This window comes from Myxine glutinosa, chromosome 5 (assembly GCF_964187855.1).
Source record: "Myxine glutinosa chromosome 5, kmMyxGlut1.1, whole genome shotgun sequence".
NCBI classification, from domain to species: Eukaryota; Metazoa; Chordata; class Myxini; order Myxiniformes; family Myxinidae; genus Myxine; species Myxine glutinosa.
In genome coordinates, this window is record NC_136265.1 from 115,149,395 (window position 1) to 115,173,517 (window position 24,123).

General features: G+C 48.4%; 1 protein-coding gene across 6 annotated transcripts in view; it reads right to left on the reverse strand.

Annotated features, from left to right (window-relative positions):
* CTSO (cathepsin O) overlaps positions 1-24,123 on the reverse strand; it is a 49,606-nt gene that overhangs the window by 609 nt on the left and 24,874 nt on the right. For 3 of the 6 annotated variants that reach the window (XM_078778579.1, XM_068116523.2, XM_068116521.2), the window contains 2 exons: positions 8,049-8,212; positions 1,719-1,811 (listed from right to left, as the gene is read on the reverse strand). In XM_078778579.1, coding sequence (XP_078634705.1) covers positions 1,719-1,811; positions 8,049-8,212 — 257 coding nt within the window. The remainder of the gene's footprint in view (positions 1-1,718; positions 1,812-8,048; positions 8,213-24,123) is intronic. The other 3 variants (XM_078778580.1, XM_078778581.1, XM_068116522.2) reach the window with 1 other exon arrangement.

Consider the following 24,123-nt stretch of genomic DNA (forward strand, 5'->3'; position numbering starts at 1 on the left):
AAACAAACAATCGGTTGAAAAAGAATTTACCCAAAAAAGAACCATTCACTCGTTTACACGTGAACTTGTTCACATTCACGGTTAATAGTCCGTGGACCAGCCCGTTTTGTTTACTTTTGTGACCCACCTTGTGTATCTACCTGCATTTATAATATGTTGTGTAAAAATATTAGAATTCATATCTAAAACTCGTCAAGCACCAAAATTACACATATTTTCAAAATGTGGAAAAACACCCAAAATGTTGATTTTTTTTTTTAATACTGTCCAATCACAGTACGTGTAACATAGGCCACGAGCGGCCATCGGCATGAATCAGCCAATCGTACGTTTTGTTTTAGACTGTACATACAGTACTGGTGCAGCTGTCATGGCGACTTTACATGTTGATGGTTTCCGATAATTTTTTGATTATTGTTTATTCCAAGATGGCTGCCATACCACGTGACCTATGACGTCACAATTATGATAAAAAACATTCTGCATGGGTGTCACCCCTACCCTGAAAGTTTCGCCTCAATCGGACATGTGGTTGCTGACAAAAAACGAGGTTTAGCCCGTACGTACGTATGTACGTACGGACGGACAACCCGAAAGCATAATGCCCCCCCCACCCCGGCCACCTTCCGGGGTGGAGACATTAAAAAAAATACGTTCATATTCAAATTAGAATGGACATCTTGTGGTAATATTATTGTATCATTTCCTTACTTTATATGACTGTGTGTGTGTGTGTGTGCACGTGATTTTTAAAACTAAATATATGCAAAATTTCAGCTATATACCAGAGGTGGGTCACAAAAGTAAAAAAAAAAAAAAAAAAAATACACATTTTCCTTGTTCGTCCCACGGTCTATACTCTAATAATGGACACCAAATCGAACTTCCACCATTTCTTGACACAGATTGAGCTTGGAGGAAAAAACTAAACTAAGGTGAAAAGGTCATAAAAGAGAGCAGTGGGGACATTAGATGTACATGTCACCACAAATGTATAATTTTTTTCGACTTTTGTACAGATAGAGAGAGAGAGAGACACAGAGTAGGGGAGAGAGACAGAGGAGAGAGAGAGAGAGAAAGAGAAAGACACACAGACACACAGAGAGGGGGAGCAGAGAGGGGGTAGGGGGAGAGAGAGAGACAGATAAGTTATAGGGGGGAATATAATTCCTAATATAATCTGCCACCAAGGAGACCACGAGTCACGGCATTGTGATTCGACAACAGCAGTAAAATGGAGGAGTATGTCTGGAGAGGGTTTCTATTCTCACCAGACAAAATGGGGCACAGGTAGTGAGTGAGTCCGTTATCGTGGCTCGGTTCGCGATTCCTACCTGATCTATAACCTGTTGGATTGGTGCTTCGCGGGCCGGGCATTGCATCACAAGGTGCATCGTCCCTCGGATGGACGTTAATTCAGTTGTCCAGTGTCACATCTGCTAGCATTGCATGGTGTATGTTAAAGATCATATGGTGTTCTTCTCGAAGAGTGGGTGAGTTATCTCTGGCACCCTGAACAAATTCCAAATTCCTGTACAAAGCAGCTAAGTGGAACATCAGGCACGGACAACCTCTTTGTAGAGGATTTGGGACAAAACATTTCTCGGCCAACCACCCGAGATGGGAATAATTGTAATTGGGGTAGTAGGGGTGGTAGTAGTAGTAGTAGTAGTAGTAGTAGTAGTAGTAGTAGTAGTAGTAGGTGTTTTAATTCTCACCACAAACATTCTCAAACATGCGGATGTGCACATAGCCAGAAATTCCCCACTGTGCACCCCACGAGTTCCTCACGATCCAGTACGGGATTTCTCCTGGAGAGTGAACACACCCAATTGTAAACAGTACAAAATGGCATATTGTCCGATGTAGAAATGCACAGCAGGTTTTAAATACCGATTTTAATATGTACTTATTGGGGGATTTCAGAGGATTGTATCAATTAGGTTTTGTCACCTGAGAGCCATGGCTCATTCCAGGTTTACACCTTTGATAAACATCTTAAAGTTCAATAATCTGATTATTTTCGGATTATAATCAATATTTTTATTTGCAGACGATGCAGCTCCAAACTAATGACAAACACATGCTGGTCGTGTGTGGAATGTGCGGTTGACTAATCGTGGACTCGTGTGTGGAATGGGCGGCTGACTAATCGTGGACTCGTGTGTGGAATGTGCGGTTGCCTAATCATGGACTCGTGTGGAATGGGCGGTTGACTAATCGTGGACTCGTGTGTGGAATGGGCGGCTGACTAATCGTGGACTCGTGTGTGGAATGTGCGGTTGCCTAATCGTGGACTCGTGTGTGGAATGGGCGGCTGACTAATCGTGGACTCGTGTGTGGAATGTGCGGTTGCCTAATCATGGACTCGTGTGGAATGGGCGGTTGCCTAATCGTGGACTCGTGTGTGGAATGGGCGGTTGACTAATCGTGGACTTGTGTGGAATGGGCGGTTGACTAATCATGGACTCGTGTGGAATGTGTGGTTGACTAATCATGGACTCGTGTGGAATGGGCGGTTGACTAATCATGGACTCGTGTGTGGAATGGGCGGTTGACTAATCATGGACTCGTGTGTGGAATGGGCAGTTGACTAATCGTGGACTCGTGTGTGGAATGGGCGGTTGACTAATCGTGGACTTGTGTGGAATGGGCGGTTGACTAATCGTGGACTTGTGTGGAATGGGCGGTTGACTAATCGTGGACTCGTGTGTGGAATGGGCGGTTGACTAATCGTGGACTCGTGTGTGGAATGGGCGGTTGACTAATCGTGGACTCGTGTGTGGAATGGGCGGTTGACTAATCGTGGACTCGTGTGTGGAATGTGCGGTTGACTAATCATGGACTCGTGTGGAATGTGTGGTTGACTAATCGTGGACTCGTGTGGAATGGGCGGTTGACTAATCGTGGACTCGTGTGGAATGTGTGGTTGACTAATCATGGACTCGTGTGGAATGTGTGGTTGACTAATCATGGACTCGTGTGTGGAATGGGCGGTTGACTAATCATGGACTCGTGTGTGGAATGGGCAGTTGACTAATCGTGGACTCGTGTGTAGAATGGGCGGTTGACTAATCGTGGACTTGTGTGGAATGGGCGGTTGACTAATCGTGGACTTGTGTGGAATGGGCGGTTGACTAATCGTGGACTCGTGTGTGGAATGGGCGGTTGACTAATCGTGGACTCGTGTGTGGAATGGGCGGTTGACTAATCGTGGACTCGTGTGTGGAATGGGCGGTTGACTAATCGTGGACTCGTGTGTGGAATGTGCGGTTGACTAATCGTGGACTCGTGTGTGGAATGTGCGGTTGACTAATCATGGACTCGTGTGGAATGTGTGGTTGACTAATCGTGGACTCGTGTGGAATGTGCGGTTGACTAATCGTGGCCTCGTGTGTGGAATGTGCGGTTCACTAATCGTGGACTCGTGTGTGGAATGGGCGGTTGACTAATCGTGGATTCATGTGTGGAATGGGCGGCTGACTAATCGTGGACTCGTGTGTGGAATGTGCGGTTGCCTAATCATGGACTCGTGTGGAATGGGCGGTTGCCTAATCGTGGACTCGTGTGTGGAATGGGCGGTTGACTAATCGTGGATTAATGTGTGGAATGGGCGGCTGACTAATCGTGGACTCGTGTGTGGAATGTGCGGTTCACTAATCGTGGACTCGTGTGTGGAATGGGCGGTTGACTAATCGTGGATTCATGTGTGGAATGGGCGGCTGACTAATCGTGGACTCGTGTGGAATGGGCGGTTCACTAATCGTGGACTCGTGTGTGGAATGGGCGGTTCACTAATCGTGGACTCGTGTGTGGAATGGGCGGTTGACTAATCGTGGATTCATGTGTGGAATGGGCGGCTGACTAATCGTGGACTCGTGTGGAATGTGCGGTTCACTAATCGTGGACTCGTGTGTGGAATGGGCGGCTGACTAATCGTGGATTCATGTGTGGAATGGGCGGCTGACTAATCGTGGACTCGTGTGTGGAATGGGCGGTTGACTAATCGTGGACTCGTGTGGAATGTGCGGTTGACTAATCGTGGACTCGTGTGGAATGTGCGGTTGACTAATCGTGGACTCGTGTGTGGAATGGGCGGTTGACTAATCGTGGATTCATGTGTGGAATGGGCGGCTGACTAATCGTGGACTCGTGTGTGGAATGTGCGGTTGACTAATCATGGACTCGTGTGGAATGGGCGGTTGACTAATCATGGACTCGTGTGGAATGTGTGGTTGACTAATCGTGGATTCGTGTGTGGAATGTGCGGTTGACTAATCGTGGATTCGTGTGTGGAATGTGCGGTTGACTAATCGTGGACTCGTGTGTGGAATGTGCGGTTGACTAATCATGGACTCGTGTGGAATGGGCGGTTGACTAATCGTGGAGTCGTGTGTGGAATGTGCGGTTGACTAATCGTGGACTCGTGTGTGGAATGTGCGGTTGACTAATCATGGACTCGTGTGGAATAGGCGGTTGACTAATCATGGACTCGTGTGGAATAGGCGGTTGACTAATCATGGACTCGTGTGGAATAGGCGGTTGACTAATCGTGGATTCGTGTGTGGAATGTGCGGTTGACTAATCGTGGACTCGTGTGGAATGGGCGGTTGACTAATCATGGACTCGTGTGTCGAATGTGCGGTTGACTAATCATGGACTCGTGTGGAATGGGCGGTTGACTAATCATGGACTCGTGTGGAATAGGCGGTTGACTAATCATGGACTCGTGTGGAATAGGCGGTTGACTAATCGTGGATTCGTGTGTGGAATGTGCAGTTGACTAATCGTGGACTCGTGTGTGGAATGTGCGGTTGACTAATCGTGGACGTGTGTGGAATGTGCAGTTGACTAATCGTGGATTCGTGTGTGGAATGTGCGGTTCACGAATCGTGGACTCGTGTGTGGAATGGGCGGTTGACTAATCGTGGATTCGTGTGTGGAATGTGCGGTTCACGAATCGTGGACTCGTGTGTGGAATGGGCGGTTGACTAATCGTGGACTCGTGTGTGGAATGTGCGGTTGACTAATCGTGGACTCGTGTGTGGAATGTGCGGTTGACTAATCATGGACTCGTGTGGAATGGGCGGTTGACTAATCGTGGACTCGTGTGTCGAATGTGTGGTTGACTAATCGTGTACTCGTGTGTGGAATGTGCGGTTGACTAATCATGGACTCGTGTGTGGAATGGGCGGTTGACTAATCGTGGACTCGTGTGTGGAATGGGCGGTTGACTAATCGTGGACGTGTGTGGAATGTGCGGTTGACTAATCGTGGATTCGTGTGTGGAATGTGCGGTTGACTAATCGTGGATTCGTGTGTGGAATGTGCGGTTGACTAATCGTGGACTCGTGTGTGGAATGTGCGGTTGACTAATCATGGACTCGTGTGGAATGGGCGGTTGACTAATCGTGGACTCGTGTGTCGAATGTGTGGTTGACTAATCGTGTACTCGTGTGTGGAATGTGCGGTTCACTAATCGTGGACTCGTGTGTGGAATGGGCGGTTGACTAATCGTGGATTCCTGTGTGGAATGGGCGGCTGACTAATCGTGGACTCGTGTGTGGAATGTGCAGTTGACTAATCGTGGACTCGTGTGTGGAATGTGCGGTTGACTAATCGTGGACGTGTGTGGAATGTGCAGTTGACTAATCGTGGATTCGTGTGTGGAATGTGCGGTTCACGAATCGTGGACTCGTGTGGAATGTGCGGTTGACTAATCGTGGATTCCTGTGTGGAATGGGCGGCTGACTAATCGTGGACTCGTGTGTGGAATGTGCAGTTGACTAATCGTGGACTCGTGTGTGGAATGTGCGGTTGACTAATCGTGGACGTGTGTGGAATGTGCAGTTGACTAATCGTGGATTCGTGTGTGGAATGTGCGGTTCACGAATCGTGGACTCGTGTGTGGAATGGGCGGTTGACTAATCGTGGATTCGTGTGTGGAATGGGCGGTTGACTAATCATGGACTCGTGTGGAATGTGCAGTTGACTAATCATGGACTCGTATGTGGAATGTGTGGTTGACTAATCATGGACTCGTGTGTGGAATGTGTGGTTGACTAATCGTGGACTCGTGTGTGGAATGTGCAGTTGACTAATCGTGGACTCGTGTGGAATGTGTGGTTGACTAATCATGGACTCGTATGTGGAATGTGCAGTTGACTAATCATGGACTCGTGTGTGGAATGTGCGGTTGACTAATCATGGACTCGTGTGGAATGTGCGGTTGACTAATCGTGGACTCGTGTGTGGAATGTGCGGTTGACTAATCGTGGACTTGTGTGGAATGTGTGGTTGACTAATCGTGGACTCGAATGTGGAATGTGCGGTTGACTAATCGTGGACTCGTGTGTGGAATGTGCGGTTGACTAATCGTGGACTCGTGTGTGGAATATGCGGTTGACTAATCGTGGACTCATATGTGGAATGTGCGGTTGACTAATCGTGGACTCGTGTGGAATGTGCAGTTGACTAATCATGGACTCGTGTGTGGAATGTGCGGTTGACTAATCGTGGACTCGTGTGTGGAATGTGCGGTTGACTAATCGTGGACTCGTGTGTGGAATGTGCGGTTGACTAATCGTGGACTCGTGTGTGGAATGTGCGGTTGACTAATCGTGGACTCGTGTGTGGAATGTGCAGTTGACTAATCATGGACTCGTGTGTGGAATGTGCGGTTGACTAATCGTGGACTCGTGTGTGGAATGTGCGGTTGACTAATCGTGGACTCGTGTGTGGAATGGGCGGCTGACTAATCGTGGACTCGTGTGGAATGTGCAGTTGACTAATCGTGGACTCGTATGTGGAATGTGCGGTTGACTAATCCTGGAGTCGAGTCCCATGAAGGTGACCCCGGTTCAGGACTGTTGCCCGACCTGACCGACCGACATACTTGTCCGAGTCGAGGGGTCCAAGAGGAAGGGTCCCTAAAACATCCAGTGAACCTGCAATTTCTCAAAATAGTGTTTTCATCCTCATCCGTAAACACCTGGGCATGTCCAAGGTTTGGTAAACAGTCGTCCCTCAACAGCTCATCAAGGTGTCATCGGCAATTGATAGCAATGGCTGGCATCCTATAAGCATGACTTGCGTGGTCTCCCATTCACCCACGAAGACCTGACCGAAGGAGCGAGTTTATCGAAGTCGGGGGCACGATATCAAAGAAAGGTTGGTCGGTCTTGGGCCGTTCTGATGATCTCATTGCTGTTACTGTTTGAATTCCCCTTGTATTACAATGAGTACTTTTAATGATTGGTTGCTGTAACAAAATGCCTTTGTGCAGTTAGTGAGAAAAACCTCTTGAGTGTCACATTAAACAAAATCATCAACTTCCAACGGCTCCAAAAACATCACCTGAACGCCACTGCAAGGCTGACGGGGTGGTGTGTATTGGAAGCTCGATTGTATGCAGGTTCGTTGATGAATACAAGTAATTACATTAATGAACAGGATTAAATTGATATATGTAGGAAAATTACCTGCCCACACCAGGAATCGAACCCAGGTGCTCTGGTAAACCATACCAGTGCTCTCTGCTCTGCCACCTGAGGTACCTGGGCGACCCTGATCGAGCATGCAATTTTCCCACATATAATTGCCACTCTTTCTGTCAATGCTTCCGGGGCACTCGCTGCCAAGCATAGGAGCACCAACGGCCTGAACACGAGAGGCTCTTCCTCCAATGGGGGGACAAATCCATGTCCTCTATTATAGACACCACTGGGGGTGTAGTGAAGCAATTAGAATAATGAACAGGATTCCTGGTCTGGGCCTGCAATTTTCCTATATACATCAATTGAATAAGACTAGGATTGTTGAACATGTACTTTTCAATCAACATCGTTGTGTTACACGTATTAGGCCTTATCAAACCTTGCCCTGAAGGTTCCTCGATTGTTAAGAAAAGGTGAGATTCTCCACAGATCGATTTACATCGTGACAATGGACCAACAGGCAGGAAGTGTTGACCTATTGTGACGTCATAATGATGGCCAAGCCACCACTTCATTAGACATTTCCAGGACTATCCCTGGAGGGTAGTATACCTGTGGTATCGTATCCTATGACAACGACGGCGTGGTTGGGGTAGGTTTGGGAGCAGTGGTGTTGGATGATGCCTCCCAGGTAGTCTTGCCAACTGAGTGCATCAACAGTGATTGCCAGAGGACCTTCCTTGAGCAGGATCGCCTGCATCCTCTTCTCGCAGTTCCTGCAAGAGAGGCACCATCAACATCGACTTGTGGAAGAGCTACGACACAATTAATCATGACACAACATAGCAAAGGAAAAACAGCAACAGCAGGGTGAAGGGTGAAGGGAGAAAACAGACGGAGACGGACAAACAAGTGATGCAGGTACCGATGAGGGCTAAGGGAGAACGCAAAGTGTGGACAAGATGGATAAATAAACAAAATGTTTGGGAGGGGTGGGGGTGGTTTAACAGGTGCCAAAAATATGATGATGATTTTGGGTGGTGGATGACTTGAGATGGTGGTGGACAGGTGTCTTGAAGCCCTGGAGGGAACAATAAGATGGAAGAGAGTATGGAAGGTGGTTCTGCAAGCGGGGAAAAGAGGAATAAATGAGTGGAGGTGAGCAGTGGCTCTAGGTTTACGCAGTTTCTCGAGGAGGGAATGTTGAGGTACGACTGTGTATGTATTGTTACGGCCATGGGTGACGGATCTATTAAAAGGGGGGTATCCTCGGATTCCCCTCGGACTTACCGGGCCTGAGGCTACCATTTAACTGAATCTAACTGAATACCGTCTAATACCATTTAACTGAATGTCATGCGAACTTCTGGCTGGGGCACACGCCCTCGGCTATGCACCAAACTTATTTTAATTGGATCTTTAATTAGGGCGGTTGAGCAACAGCTGGTGCATACCGGACCGGAATGAGCCATTTAGGTGGGGAAGGATAATCTCCCGAGCTAAACTAAGTGCAAACAGCATTCATCAGTGGAGGAAATGACGGACACGGACAGATGGGAAAGGAACGTCAACAAGGGATTTTTGTATTTTAAATTTTCATTGTATTTTTTGTATGCAGAATCGAGGCTCGTGTTAGCTCATGTAAGAGCTAACACATTGAACATGAAAACATGTACAGACACATAAAACAATGAAGGGAACGGGAGAGAATAGGGGAAGAAAGGGAAGCACATTATTGATTTTTGATTTTTATTGTTGGAGATCACGGCGAGGTCACGTCTTTTCGAAGCTGTTCCATGCGCTCACGCTTTCGAAGCTAAGTGATCCTTCTCAATTGTGTTTTTGTCGAGACTGTATCTATCTTTCGGTGTATGTACCTATACCGTATCTTTTGGAAAATTTTCGGTGCTAATTTTTCGTACATGTATACACAATCGTCGGTTAATGCGTATCGAGTATTCTGCGGCCTAGTACTCGTAGGCTTGGTCTACCGTACCGTCTCCGACCTTGTGGTTTTGTTTTTCTCTCAGCGATTCGTCGAATGCGCTGCATTTATTTTCGTTCTCTGTTTCGTCCCAGTCGTTCACCCCATACCTCCTTGTTTAATATCTCTACTCAAAAAAAAAAAAAACCCCAAAAACAATATTTCCTTCCCAGGTCTTATTCGTTTATTTGTTGTTCTTTTTGTTCGTTCGTTCTTCGTTCGGGATCACGCGATCACGTGGTTAGAAATGTATAATCTCTCCCCTGAACAACAATTTTCTCTCATATATTATAACACCCTTTTCTTCTTTTCCTACAAAAGGATGCTTTCGTCTTGCTCACCAAATCTATTCATTCCAAAAAATATATATAATACCATCTCTTACAGTTCCTCCTTTCTACATTCCCTAAACTATCCAGAACTCCACCCCTCCTTCAGTGTCCTCAAACGTATTTTTGACTCGAAGGTCTCAAACTCATTTTGCAAAAAATGTTCGTTTCCCATGAATCGTACACTTTTCAAAATCCAATCTCACCCCTCCCCTCCAAATCCTCCCCATCACCCATCCCTTTCAAATCTCCCCCCTTGCCCCTTCCCTCCCCTCCCTCCTAAACTCCCCCCACACCCCTCCCCTCCGAGACTCTCCCTCGCTCCTCCCCTCCTAGACTCCCCTCTCACCCCTCCTCCTCAAAGCATCCTCCCTGCTTCTTCCCCCTTCCAACTTTCACCTTCATCTCCCCCAACCTTCTGCCTCGCTCTTCCGCCTCCTCAAATAACACCTCACTGTGCCTCACCCAATCTCCATCAAACCTTTTGTCCGCCCCATTCTTCCCTTTCTCCAAGCTATTCTGAAATCTCTGACACACCTTCAACAGCTCTCCCTACCTCTTCCTCCTCTTCCACATCTTACCCTACCCCTCCCCCCCCTGTTCTGGACCCGATGCTCCCCCTTCCTCTTCATTAACGGTATGGACCTCAAACATCCGGGGCCTTCGCTCAAACTTGACTGATCTCTCCATACAGGTTGCTTCTGACAAACCAGATGTGATCTGCTTAACAGAAACTTTCCTCCTTCATGATGTCTCTGATGCCTTGGTATCTCTCCCAGGTTACTCCCTCCTCCGGTATAATAGACCTGAGCCTCGTCCTGGAGGTGGGGTTGCTATCTTTATAAAAAACTCTCTTCCTCACTCGCCCTCCACTGCCCTCTCTCCATCTCACCCCCAGGAATACCTTTGGCTACGGCTTCCCCTTCGCTCCCACCTTTTGTTCATATGTGTGTTGTACCGTCCACCAAACAGCGATGACTCCATCTACATCTCGCTGTCTGATAATATGGACCAACTTCTATCTACCCATCCCAACTCTCTCTTCCTCATATGTGGTGATTTCAATTGTCACCATGCCAGTTGGCTGGGTGTGGGTACCTCTCTCACCAGCCATGGCTCTTCAGCAAAGGACTTCTGCGACTCACTGGGACTGACACAATCTGTCAATTTCCCGACCCGGATCTCAGTCAACGGAGCATCTTCTCTTCTGGATTTGGTTATGACAAACTTCCCTGAAAATGTCTGCTGCTCTTCTTCTGCTCCAATCGGCTCATCTGATCATGTGCTTGTCAAAGTGGACATCTCTCTGACCATTCTCAGAGAGCCTCCTCAGCGTCGACGAGTCTGGCATTTCACTCAGGCCAACTGGCACGGTCTTCAAGCAGCCATCAATCATCTGGACTGGTCTCCCATCTCGACCGCCTCTGACATCAACTCATCCTGGAAATTCTTTCAAAGTAAATTGCTCTCTCTCATGCACAGATTTATCCCATCTCGTCTTCAGTTGTCATACCCTTCCTCCCGTCCATGGTACACGGAATCTTGTGGTGAGGCTGTTGCCCTGAAACAACTTGCTTTCGTCTCCTGGAAAGCAAATCCAACGGAAGGAAATCTCATTTCCTTTCACAAAGCCCGAAACAAGTGTGTGTCCACCCTCAGGAGAGCCAGGAAACAATATCTCACCGTTCTCAAGACCGAACTCTCTTATCTGTCTCCCTCTTCCAAATCCTGGTGGCGTCTGGTCAAATCTGTTTCTGGTGTTTGTTCCCCCTCCATCCCCTCCCTCACCTCAAACGGCTTAACGGCTGACTCCGCACGTGAAAAAGCTGAATACCTCAACTCTGTGTTTGCCTCTAAATCTTGTGTCCCAAACCCATCCCTCTCTGTACCCACCGTACCCAGTCGTACCCAGCTGCTCCTGGACTATGTGTCCTTTCCTCCTGACAAGGTGGAAAAGTTTCTGTCAACCCTCGACTCTAATTCTGCAACTGGTCCTGACGGCATCAGCCCACGGGTCCTAAAATCATGTGCTTCGGCTCTTTCACTCCCTCTTTCTGTTCTCTTCACCCTCTCTTTTGCTCAAGGTCATCTGCCATCTGCTTGGAAATCAGCCAACATCACCGCTTTGCACAAAAAAGGTGTAAAAACAGATCCCAGCAACTACAGACCAATCAGCCTTCTCCCAATTATCAGCAAAGTCATGGAATCCATCATTGCTTCAGATATGAAATCTTTCCTCTTCTCCAATGGCTTGATCTCTGATCATCAATTTGGTTTCAGACCTGGTCACTCTACTCTGGACATGCTGCTTCTGCTTTCTCAACAAGGGTCCGGTCATGAGAGGACGCTGGCGTCACTTGCTCGCCGCTTCTCTGACTGGACCATTGTCCGTATCTTGCTTTCCTGGTGGTCGTGGCGGATTTTTGGCCATTGAGTCTTCCTCTGCACGGTCCCGGCTCTGCTCTGCTGCTCCTGGCTTCACCTGCTCGGCTCCTTCGCTGTTTCCTCGGGCTCACTCTCGTGGGTTGTGCCCATTGTTTGCAGCGGCGGTGGTGGCGGTTTGCCGCCGTGATCTTGATTAGCGGCGGCGGTCGTTTGCCGCTGAATTTGCCGCTTTGCCTCCTCAACCTTGGCCTCGTGCTCGTCTCTTCGCTCCTGTCTGCCCTCTGCATGGTCCCGGCTCTGCTCCTGGCTTCACCTGCTCGGCTCCTTCGCTGTTTCCTCGGGCCCACTCCCGTGGGTTGTGACGATTGTTTCGCCTCCTCACCCTTGGCCTCGTGCTCGTCCCTTCGCTCCTGCTGGCATGGCTCTGCGGTACTCCGCCGCAAGGCTTCTCCTGCTTAAAACCCGCTCCACCCCATCATGCATCTCTGCAATCAAATCGAATGGACTCCTGCGTCGACCCAGGTACATTCACCGTGGCTCCGGTCGTAAGTTTGTTTATTTACAATCAGGTCACTCCATCCCCATCCTTTGGTCGGCTCAGCGCACTCCCACTCATCGTCCCAACAGACCTGGTCACAACAACGCACAAAATCGCACCTCCTGTCTGCGAACCCTGGCCAAATCACCTGGATTCATACCCGCCGTACAAAACAACATCAAGCTCACCCTGTTCAATACCCGGTCCCTCAACAACAAATGCCTCATCCTGAACGACTACATCCTGGAAAATAAACTGGACTTTCTCTGTCTCACTGAGACCTGGCAACAACCACTGGACTACTACACGCTCAACTTCACCACACCCAATGGATATTCTTACATCAATAAACCACGCTCGGAGGGCCGAGGTGGTGGAATTGCCGTTATTCACCGACAAGACATCAAGACCAACCTCATCTCCATCTCATCTGCTCCATCATTTGAACACCTGGCTTTTAAACTCTCTGGTCACACACAGTCAGTCATGGCTGTTGTCTACCGCCCTCCCAAACCACACCCATCATTCCTGTCTGACTTCTCCTACTTTCTGACCCAGCTATGTTCCCTCTCCCCCTCAATCCTCCTCCTTGGTGATTTCAATATCCACATGGACTCCACTGACTCCACGCTAACCACTGACTTCACTGATTTACTCACCTGCTTTAACCTCGCTCAACATGTCAACTTTCCTACCCATAACCGTGGTCACATTTTGGACCTTGTCTGCTCTACTGGACTAATTTTGCACCATCTCTCTGGCTCCGACCTCACTCTCTCTGACCACCTAGCCATCACTCTGACCATCAACATCCCCACCCCAGCACCAAGGCATTATCGCACTATCAACTTCCGTAAGCTAAACACTCTTTCACCTACCTCATTCTCATCGACCCTCTCTGAAAAAATGTCCACTTCTCCCTTCGTTGACCTCCACACCCCTTCTGACCTCACTGACTACTACAACCACACTCTCTCCTCCTGCCTTGACCAACTTGCGCCTATAAAAACCAAAACAGTTTCTTTCACCCATTCTGCTCCCTGGTTTACCCCTGAACTCCGCCTGATGAAAACTCGTGCTCGCCAACTTGAAAGACTCCGCAATAAAACAGGTCTCACAGTTCACTCCCAGGCCTACAAGGACCACATACAACACTATAAAGATGCCCTCTCCCGCGCCCGCTCCGCCTACTACTCTCAAATTATCCACTCTGGCTCCGGAAACCCAAAAGCACTCTTCTCTACAATAAACAAACTCCTCAGCCCCCTGAACACCACCACCCAGTCATTCACAATAGACAACTGCATCTCCTTCCTTTCATTCTTCCAACGCAAAATTGAAAACATCTACAACAGCTTGACCACCGCCGCACCCGCTCCCCCTCAAACCACCTGCCCCCCCTTATCCTGCCATCCCCTGTCTCAATTCTCCCCAGTCTCCCCTACTGACCTCTCTGAACTCCTCATCGGAATGAAAACTGCCACCTGCACTCTTGACCCCATCCCCTCCAGCTTTGTCAAGGCCTCCCTTCCTGCTCTCTCTCCACTTATCATTGCAACAATAAACTCCTCCCTGTCTACAGGCATCGTCCCACCATCCCTCAAAATTGCTGCTGTTACCCCCATTCTGAAAAAACCTGGACTAAACCCTGACACCCTAAATAACTTCAGACCCATCTCCAACCTACCCTTTCTGTCAAAGGTTTTGGAACGCGCTGTAGCCACTCAACTCAAACATCACCTCTCTGCCAATAACCTGTATGAAACATTCCAATCCGGATTCCGCTCCAACCACAGTACTGAAACTGCTCTCCTCAAAATCACCAACGACCTTCTCCTCTCCTCGGACGCTGGCAACCTCAACATTCTCATCCTCCTCGACCTCAGCGCCGCCTTTGACACCATCGATCACACCATCCTCCTCACCCGACTTGAAACCACCTTTAACATTACCGGCACTGCCCTCTCTTGGATTAAATCATACCTCTCTGACAGACGTCAGTTCATCTCCATCAATAACTGCAAATCCCCCACTGCTCCCCTCCCCCAAGGTGTCCCCCAAGGTTCAGTTCTTGGCCCCCTCCTCTTCATCCTTTACCTGTCCCCCCTCGGTCACTTAATCCGCCATCATGGTCTCCAATTCCACTGCTTCGCCGATGACATCCAGCTTTTCATCTCCACCAAGTCCATCTCCACCGCCACCCACTCTATCCTGACAAATTGCATCACTGAAATAAAATCCTGGCTTCAAATCAACTTCCTCAAACTTAACTGTGATAAATCTGAAATAATCATCATTGGCCCAAAAACGCTCACCAAGTCCACCCATAACTTTGCCCTCAACATCGACGGTTTCCCAGTATCCACCTCCCCTCACATCCGGAATCTTGGCATCATCTTTGACCAAACCCTCTCCTTCGACAAATACACTAAACAGATCACAAAGACAGCCTTCTTTCACCTGAAAAACATCGCCCGTCTCCGTCCATCCCTCTCCTCCGTGGCTGCAGAAACCCTCATCCACGCCTTCATCACTTCCCGTCTGGACTACTGCAATAGCCTCCTTTATGATTCACCCTCAACAATCACCAATAAACTCCAATACATTCAGAACTCCGCTGCCCGTCTACTCACCCATTCCCGGACCCGTGACCACATCACCCCCGTCCTTTACAAGCTTCACTGGCTCCCCATCTCCCAGAGAATCCAGTACAAAATCCTCCTCTTGACCTACAAAGCCCTCCATAACCTGGCCCCATCCTACCTGGCTGACCTCCTCTCCAGACACACTCCCACCCGCAACCTCCGCTCTGCTGGTACCAACCTCCTGACCCCCCCCCCCATCCGGACCAAATTTAGATCCTGGGGGGACAGGGCCTTCTCCATCGCTGCTCCCACCCTCTGGAACTCGCTACCTCACACCATCAGAGACTCCTCCTCACTCACCACATTCAAAACATCACTCAAGACCCACCTGTTCAACACTGCATTCAACATTTAACCCACAGCATCTAACCCCTGACTATCTCCTCTCCTTCTCCCTCCTTTGTGCTTTGAATATTTCCCTATTGATTCTTCTTTTTTTGCAATTGTTTTTATGTTTTGCTATGCATTATGTTTTGCACTCTGTCAAAGCGTCTTTGGGCTTCCTGAAAAGCGCTATATAAAATAAATGCATTATTATTATTATTATTAATGGATGGAGGTCCTCAACGCCAAACAGGAAATTAGAGCCGTCTCCCTTGACATTTCACGTGCCTTCGATACGGTCTGGCACCACGTACTGCTCACCAAACTCTCCTCCTATGGTATCCATGGAAATCTCCACGCATGGCTTGCGGACTTACTCTCTAGTCGTAGTCAATGTGTGGCCCTGAATGGATTTCTCTCATCTCCCCATCCTGTTCAGGCTGGAGTTCCCCAAGGCAGTGTTCTGGGCTCTGTGCTTTTTCTGGTCTTCATCAATGATCTCTCCAACTCTCTGGAAAATCCTCTCTATCTCTTTGCTGATGACTCCACTCTGCCGCTCCATTCCTCATCCCTCAGATCGGCAGTCTGCAGCCTCCTCACTCTCTGCAGACCTGGACAAAATCACAGACTGGTCAAACAAGTGGAACATGTCTTTCAATCATGACAAATCCCACACTCTTACTATGTCTCGCCAAAAAGACCGACTGGACAACCCTCCCATCTACTTTCTCAACAATCCTCTCCAAGAAGTTCTGTCACTCAAGCTTTTGGGTCTCACTATCTGCCATTATCTTTCCTGGGAAAACCACATTTCCAAGCTGGCCTCCGTAGCCAGTTGCCGACTGGGCATCCTCAGTCGTGCGAAGTCCTTCTTTGGCACACCTGGGCTCCTCACCACATACAAGGCTTTCATCGGCAGCTCAATGGAATACTGTTCTCCTCTCTGGGCTCGTGCTCCTGCCTCACACCTAGCTCGGCTTCACGGTGTTGGAACCAAAGCTTTCAGAATCATTGGAATCTCCCGCGATGAAGCTAACTCCGAGGGCCTTTCACTCACTCACCGCAGGCAGGTTGGTGGTCTTTCGGTCTTCTTCTGACTCCTCATCGGCCTTGATTAAAACATGTGCCGCACATACGTCACGAGACTCGATGTGGGAAACGCGGCCCGAGAACCTTCCTAGATTAAAACACGTGCCGCACCTAGTCACGAGACGCGATGGGGGAAACACTCGCGGCCCGAGAACCTTCTTGATTAAAACACATGCTGCACATATGTCACGAGACGCGATGCGGGAAACACGCGGCCCGCGAACCTTCTAGATTAAAACACGTGCCGCACATATGTCACGAGACGCGATGCGGGAAACACGCGGCCCGTGAACCTTCTAGATTAAAACACGTGCCGCACATACGTCACGAGACTCGATGCGGGAAACACTCGCGGCCCGAGAACCCTCTAGATTAAAACACGTGCCGCCCATATGTCACGTCACGTGACTCGATGCGGGAAACACTCGCGGCCCGCGAACCTTCGAGATTAAAACACGTGCCGCACATACGTCACGTCACGAGACTCGATGCGGGAAACACTCGCGGCCCGAGAACCTTCCAGATTAAAACGCGTGCCGCCCATACGTCACGTCACGAGACTCAATGCGGGAAACACTCGCGGCCCGAGAACCTTCCAGATTAAAACACGTGCCGCCCATACGTCCCGTCACGAGACTCGATGCAGGAAACACTCGCGGCCCGAGAATCTTCGAGATTAAAACACGTGCCGCACATACGTCACGAGACTCGATGGGGGAAACGCTCGTGGCCCGAGAACCTTCGAGAATCTGGATTAAAATACGTGCAGCACATATGTCATGAAACTCGATGGGGGAAACGCTCGCGGCCCGAGAACCTTCTAGATTAAAACACGTGCCGCACATACGTCACGAGACGCGATGGGGGGAAACACCTGCAGCCTGCGAACCTTATAGATTAAAACACGTGCCGCCCATATGTCATGAGACGCGATGCGGGAAACACGCGGCCCGAGAACCTTGTAGATTAAAACACGTGCCGCACATACAGTCAAGTGAAAAAGTAAGTACACCCCATGTAAAGTTTTGACTTTTTCAACGTATTTCAACATACAGCTATTTGATCTTCATTTCAACAATATTGAGAGATAAAGGTGATATAATATAACAAATATCATGAAACATTTACATTTTGTAGTCCATTGTATAATTTAAATAAACATAAATGCAAATTTCGCATGTGGAAAAAGTAAGTACACCCTTGGCTCCAATAGGTGGTATTGCCCCCCTTTGGCAGAAACAACCTCAAGTAGGCGTTTCTTATAACTGTCTACCAGTCTCTGACATCGACTGGGAGAAATTTCTGCCCACTCCTCCATGCAGAATTCTTTCAGCTGTGCGATGTTTGAGGGGTTTCTTGCATGCACAGCTCGTTTCAAATCCCCCCTCAGCATCTCAATGGGATTTCGATCCAGGCTTTGACTTGGCCATTCCTGAACCCTCCATTTCTTTCTTTTCAGCCATTCCTTGGTGGATGTACTGGTATGTTTAGGGTCATTGTCATGTTGCAAGGTCCACCTTCGGTTGAGCTTCAACTTTCCGACAGATGGCCTCACATTATCCTCAAGCACCCTCTGGTACAATGAAGAATTCATTGTGGATTCTATGATGGTGAGCTGCCCAGGCCCTGATGCAGCAAAGCTGCCCCAAACCATAATATACCCACCAACATGCCTTACAGTTGGTATCAGGTTCTTGTGGTCAAATGCTGTCTTTGGTTTTCGCCAAACATATTGTTGCGTATTTGAGAATCCTGTGGTTTTTTTTGTAAATATCACCCTCTGTAAGTAGTGCAGTAATCCTTGTAAATACCTCCGTTAATTGTAAAGGTCAAAGGTCGTCCCCGTAGTTAATCCATCGCATGCACGTAGAGAATCATATACCCTTCTAAATAGTTATTTCTTATTCTATGTAGTTTAAGGCTCTGTTTCCCACTAGTTGACTGTGCATTGCACCAAATGACATAAGATAGTTCCCTTTTCAAATTCCCCAAAGCCTCCATTTCCAACCGCATTTCCAACTGCATTATTGCCAACTGCATTGGGCGGTTTTCTTCACCCCAAAACTCCATTACGCACGCGGTCAGCTCGGAGAAGAAAGGCGTGTCTCCGCCCCTCGTCATCAGAAGGTGGAGCCAGCGAGCCCCCACCAGCCAATCAGTGCTGGTGAGATACCATCACGGGCGTGGCGCGCATTGATCTAAAAGCGCGTTATAAAATCGCCCGCTTAAGTCTATTGGAGAGAAGTGCGTAAGAGTTCAGTTGAGGAGAAGCGGAGAGCGGGTTTTGAGGGAGGTGCGCTGGACCAGAGGCAGATTCGGCGGAGTGGTAAAAGAGCGTCGGAGACGCAGGAGGCAGAGGACGTGTGAGACAGCTGCCGGTGTGAAACCGAATACGTGGAGCTGCCGGCTCCTCGCTGCCAGCCCGAAGCGGAGCTGTGTGCCGGGTTTCGCCTCGAACCCACAAGCGTGGACCAAAGCGCGAGCTTGGAGCCGAACCTCGACGCCACCATCTACCTGGACCCTCCTCTGCCGACCCGTACCATCCCTGCCTTTCCATCCTTTTGTGTACGTGAGTTTGTTTTGTGTGTCTTGTCCCTGGGTATAAGTAAGCTTGTATAAGTTAATAATTGCACTGTCTTCTTACTCCTTCTGTCTTTATTTTCGTTTCTTTCCTCCTCCTTGGTTTCTTTTGACTTGAACATAATTAGTAGTAATAAATCCTGTTATTTCCTACTTTTGCCTTCTTCTTCACATCCGTTCGTCCTTGTCTTTTCCCTCATTGAATACCTGTGGCACGATTTGGCCAACGTTTAGGATCGGGTCTAGTTCTGTTAACGGTTCGAGCCGCGGGCTACCATCCGCTCGGCAAATAACATCTTATCCACGGTCTCGAACGAGGTTGCTCACCTGCCTCTCCTGAGGGAGCTGGGCAGCTTCAGGACTCACGTCAGTCAGTCATAGACAAGGGGATTAATCCCCCCTTGGTAAGGGAAAAAGGGCTGACGGGGAGACCCGCAACAATATCTTCTGGTACTGTTTTTTTTTTTTTTTTTTTTTTGTATACAAGATCGAGGCTCGTGAAAGAGCGAAAATTTATCACACAGAAAGACAAACCGACAAACCGACACATAACCGACAAACCGACACATAAAACAAATAACATCGGGAGCGGTAGACAAGATGGGGAGAGAGGGGGAAGGACACAAACACAACATTTGAGAGCAGGAACCGAGAGACATGGAGACATCGAGAGATCTGTGGGAGGGAGAGGGCTTTGGGGGGGAGGCATGGGAAAGGGGGTGGGAGAGGCATAAAACATATGGACACTGCCAGGACTACCAGGAAAGAAGTTGGAATGACAAACAAGGTGGATCTGGGGTGAATTAGTGGGGGTAGAAAAGATCAAGGTTTTGGATGGGGGAAGATAAGAGATGGTGGTGAACAGCTGTTTTAAAGACCTGGAGGGAGGAGTGAGATTGAATGGAGTGTGGGAGTTTGTTCCAGAGGCGGGAGAAAAGAGGAGTGAAGGTGAGCAGAGAGCCGAGATTTCGGCAGTTTAACCATCAGAGGCTTGCTGGCAGATCTTGTGCAACCTGAAGGAATATTTGGGGGACAGAGCACACAGAGAGCTGGGGGAGCAAGGCCGGAGAGGAGTCGGTAGAAGACAGAAAGACCACCTACCTGCCTGCGGTGAGTGAGTGAAAGGCCCTCAGAGATAGCTTCATCGCGGGAGATTCCAATGATTCTGAAAGCTTTGGTTTCAACAGCGTGAATCCGAGCTAGGTGTGAGGCAGGAGCCTGTGGCCAAATAGCTCTACCTTTGACTCATCTGTCCAGAGCACATTGTTCCAGAAGTGCTGGTCTTTGCCTCGGTGTTCATTGGCAAACTTTAGTCTTGCCCTGATGTTCTTTCTGGACAGCAAAGGTTTCCTCCTGGCACACCTCCCATGTAGATCAAATTTGTGCAGCCTCTTTCTAATGGTAGACTCGTGCACTTTGACATCAACAGTGGCAAGAGCTACCTGTAGGTCCCGTGATGACATTCTGGGGTTCTTAGAGACTTCTTTCAGCATCTTGCGGTCTGCTCTCGGGCTGAACTTGCTGGGGCGGCCTGGCCGGAACAAGTTGGCAGTTGTTTGGAATCTTCTCCACTTGCAGATGATCTTCCGGACAGTCGAATGATTGATTTCAAATTGTTTGGAAATCTTTTTAAATCCCTTCCCAGACTCGTAGGCATCTATAACCTTCTTTCTGAAGGCCTCAGAGAGCTCTTTTGATCTCGGCATGGTGACGCCGCACACTTCAACAACAAAGAGCAAACCAAACTAAATGTCTGAGGTCTAAATAAGACAGGTTCCTCCAAGATCCTCTCTAACGATGTTCTAATCATTTTCACCTGAGCTGGTGCACCTGATTCTAATTTTAGGTATTTGAAGTCGTGATAAAGGTAGGGGTGTACTTACTTTTTCCACTTGCGAAATTTGCATTTATGTTTATTTAAATTATACAATGGACTACAAAATGTAAATGTTACATGATATTTGTTATATTATATTACCTTTATCTATCAATATTGTTGAAATGAAGATCAAATAGCTATATGTTGAAAAAGTCAAAACTTTACATGGGGTGTACTTACTTTTTCACGTGACTGTATGTCACGAGACTCCATGCTGGAAACACTCGCTGCCCGAGAACCTTCTTGATTAAAACACGTGCCGCACATACGTCACGAGACTCGATGCTGGAAACACCCGCGGCCCGAGAACCTTCTAGTTTAAAACACGTGCCGCACATACGTCACGAGACTCGATGCGGGAAACATTCGCGGCCCGAGAACCTTCTCGAGTAAAACACGTGCCGCACATACGTCACGAGACGCGATGCGCACATTAAACAATAATTACTCCTTAGGAAAAACAGGGGAAAAGCCTCTCTACCTTCACCAACGCATGTACTCGAACGCACTAGACAAGGGAAAGATATTTTGAGAGCAGCACAAGTAAAACCTTTTTCAGGAAATAATTTAAATTGATCGATTCACTTTTGATCAGTAAGGGAGGCAGTAAGGGACAGAGGTGACAGTAAGGGAGGCATTAAAAGAGAGGCTGAGTAGGGTCGAGGATGATGTGGTTGAGCTTGAACGTGGTTGGATGTCAATGAAAGATAGTCTGTTGGGAGCCGTTGGTGAGGTATGTGGATGGACAAAAGGACCACCGAGGCACTCGGAAACATGGTGGTGGGATGATGAAGTTGGAAAGAGGATTGACGAGAAGAGGAAGAAGTTCAAGGAGTGGCAGAAGGTGAAGGGTACGGGAGCAGAAAAGCAGAGCATGAAAGTTAGAAGGCTGCAAAGAAAGAGGTAGCAAAGGCGCAGGAGGCATGTAGGAAAATGTTCGGAGAACGCTTGGATTTGGAAGAGGGTCAGAGAGCGGTATTCAGGATTGCAAAGCAGATAGCGAAAGAGAGGTGTGATGTGATGGGGGTGAGTTGCTTGAAGGATGAAGTGGGACAAATTGTTGTGGACCCAGATGGAATTAAAGGAAGATGGAAAAGATATATGGAAATGCTGTTGAATACAGAGAATGAATGGGATGGCAACATAGAGAGTAACCCAATTTTAGGACCGGCAGAGAAGATAACTGAGAAGGAAGTTGAGGAAGTGATAAAAGCAATGAAGAGTAGAAAAGTGGGAGGGCCGACGGGAGTTGTGGGAGACATGTTGAAGGCAGCAGGAAGTTGGGGTGTGAAGAGAATGACAGAGATCTGTAATCTGGTGGTGAAAGAAGGCCGCATTCCAGTGGATTGGGAACTGAGTACCCTCGTCCCTCTATACAAGGGGAAAGGTGACCCTCTGGAGTGTGGCTCGTACCGAGCGATAAAGTTATTGGAGCATGGAATGAAGGTATTGGAAAGGGTGTTGGAGAGAAGGATAAGGAAGAAGGTGAAGATCGATGAAATGCAGTTTGGATTCATGCCAGGAAGAGGAACGACAGACGCGCTCTTTATTGTGAGGCAGTTGCAGGAGAAGTACATGGAGAAGAGGAAGAAGTTGTTTCTTGGGTTTGTTGATCTGGAGAAAGCATTCGATAGGGTTCCACGCGAAGTATTGACCTGGGCATTGAGGAAGTTAGAAGTGGAGGAATGGTTGATCAGAGTAGTGATGGCAATGTACAAAAGAGCGCGCACAGCTGTAAGGACGAAGGACGGGAACAGTGGTGAGTTTGAGGTGAAGGTGGGAGTGCATCAGGGGTCGGTACTAAGTCCACTACTATTTGTAGCTGTGATGGAGGTGCTGGCTCAGAACGTAAAGGAGGGTTTACCGTGGGAGTTGTTTTATGCAGATGATCTGGTGTTGATTGCGGAAAATATGGATGGACTGAAGGAAAAGATGAACAAGTGGAAGGAATGTATGGAGACAAAAGGTCTGAAGGTGAATATACGAAAGACGAAGGTGACGGCAAGTGGTAAAGCATGTGGTGAGGTGGAAAGAACTGGGAAGTGGCCGTGTGCTGTGTGCAGGAAGGGTGTCGGAGTGAACTCCATTCAATGTACGATGTGCGCTGAGTGGGTTCATCAAAAATGTAGTGGTCTGAGAGGGTCATTAACCAGTGTGGCAGCTACATTCAAATGTAAGGTGTGCACAGAGGGAGCTGCAGATGGAGGAAATGTTGAGTTGGATCTTGGAGACGGCGTGAAGCTGGAAGGTGTGAAAACATTCAGCTACCTCGGAGACATGCTGAATGGAGAAGGTGGATCAGACACGGCAACGGTTGCTGGAGTGAGATGTGCATGGAAGAAGTTTCAGGAACTGAGTGGCATGCTGATGAGGAGGGGAGTGTCGTTGAAGCTGAAGGGAAAGGTGTATGCTGCATGTGTGAGAAGTGTTATGATTTATGGGAGCGAGACATGGGTAATGAATGTGGAGCAGCAATGAAGGCTGGAAAGGGTGGAAATTCGAATGGTTCGGTGGATGTGCAGAGTATCGTTGAGAGAGAGGAAGACAAATGATGAATTGCGAAAGATGATGGGAATAGAGCCTGTGATTGATGCTGTGAAGAGGAACAGGTTGAGATGGTTTGGTCATGTGTTGAGGAAGGATGAAAGTGACTGGTTGAGAAGAGTGATGGAAATGAATGTAGAAGGAAGTAGAGGACGGGGAAGACCGAGAAAGACTTGGCTAAAGATGGTGGAAGAAGAAATGCGGGCAAGGGGGTTAACAAGGAGAGATGCAGAAAATAGGGCAAAATGGAGAAGATGGTCATGGGGCCCGCAAGGCTAACCCCCGCTCTAGCAGGGAAAATGGCCTTAAAATGCATGTTGTTGTTGTTGTTGATTCTCTTTTGATCGCTTTTCCCGCCACTGGGGACAACCGGACACGGGTACTTTTGCC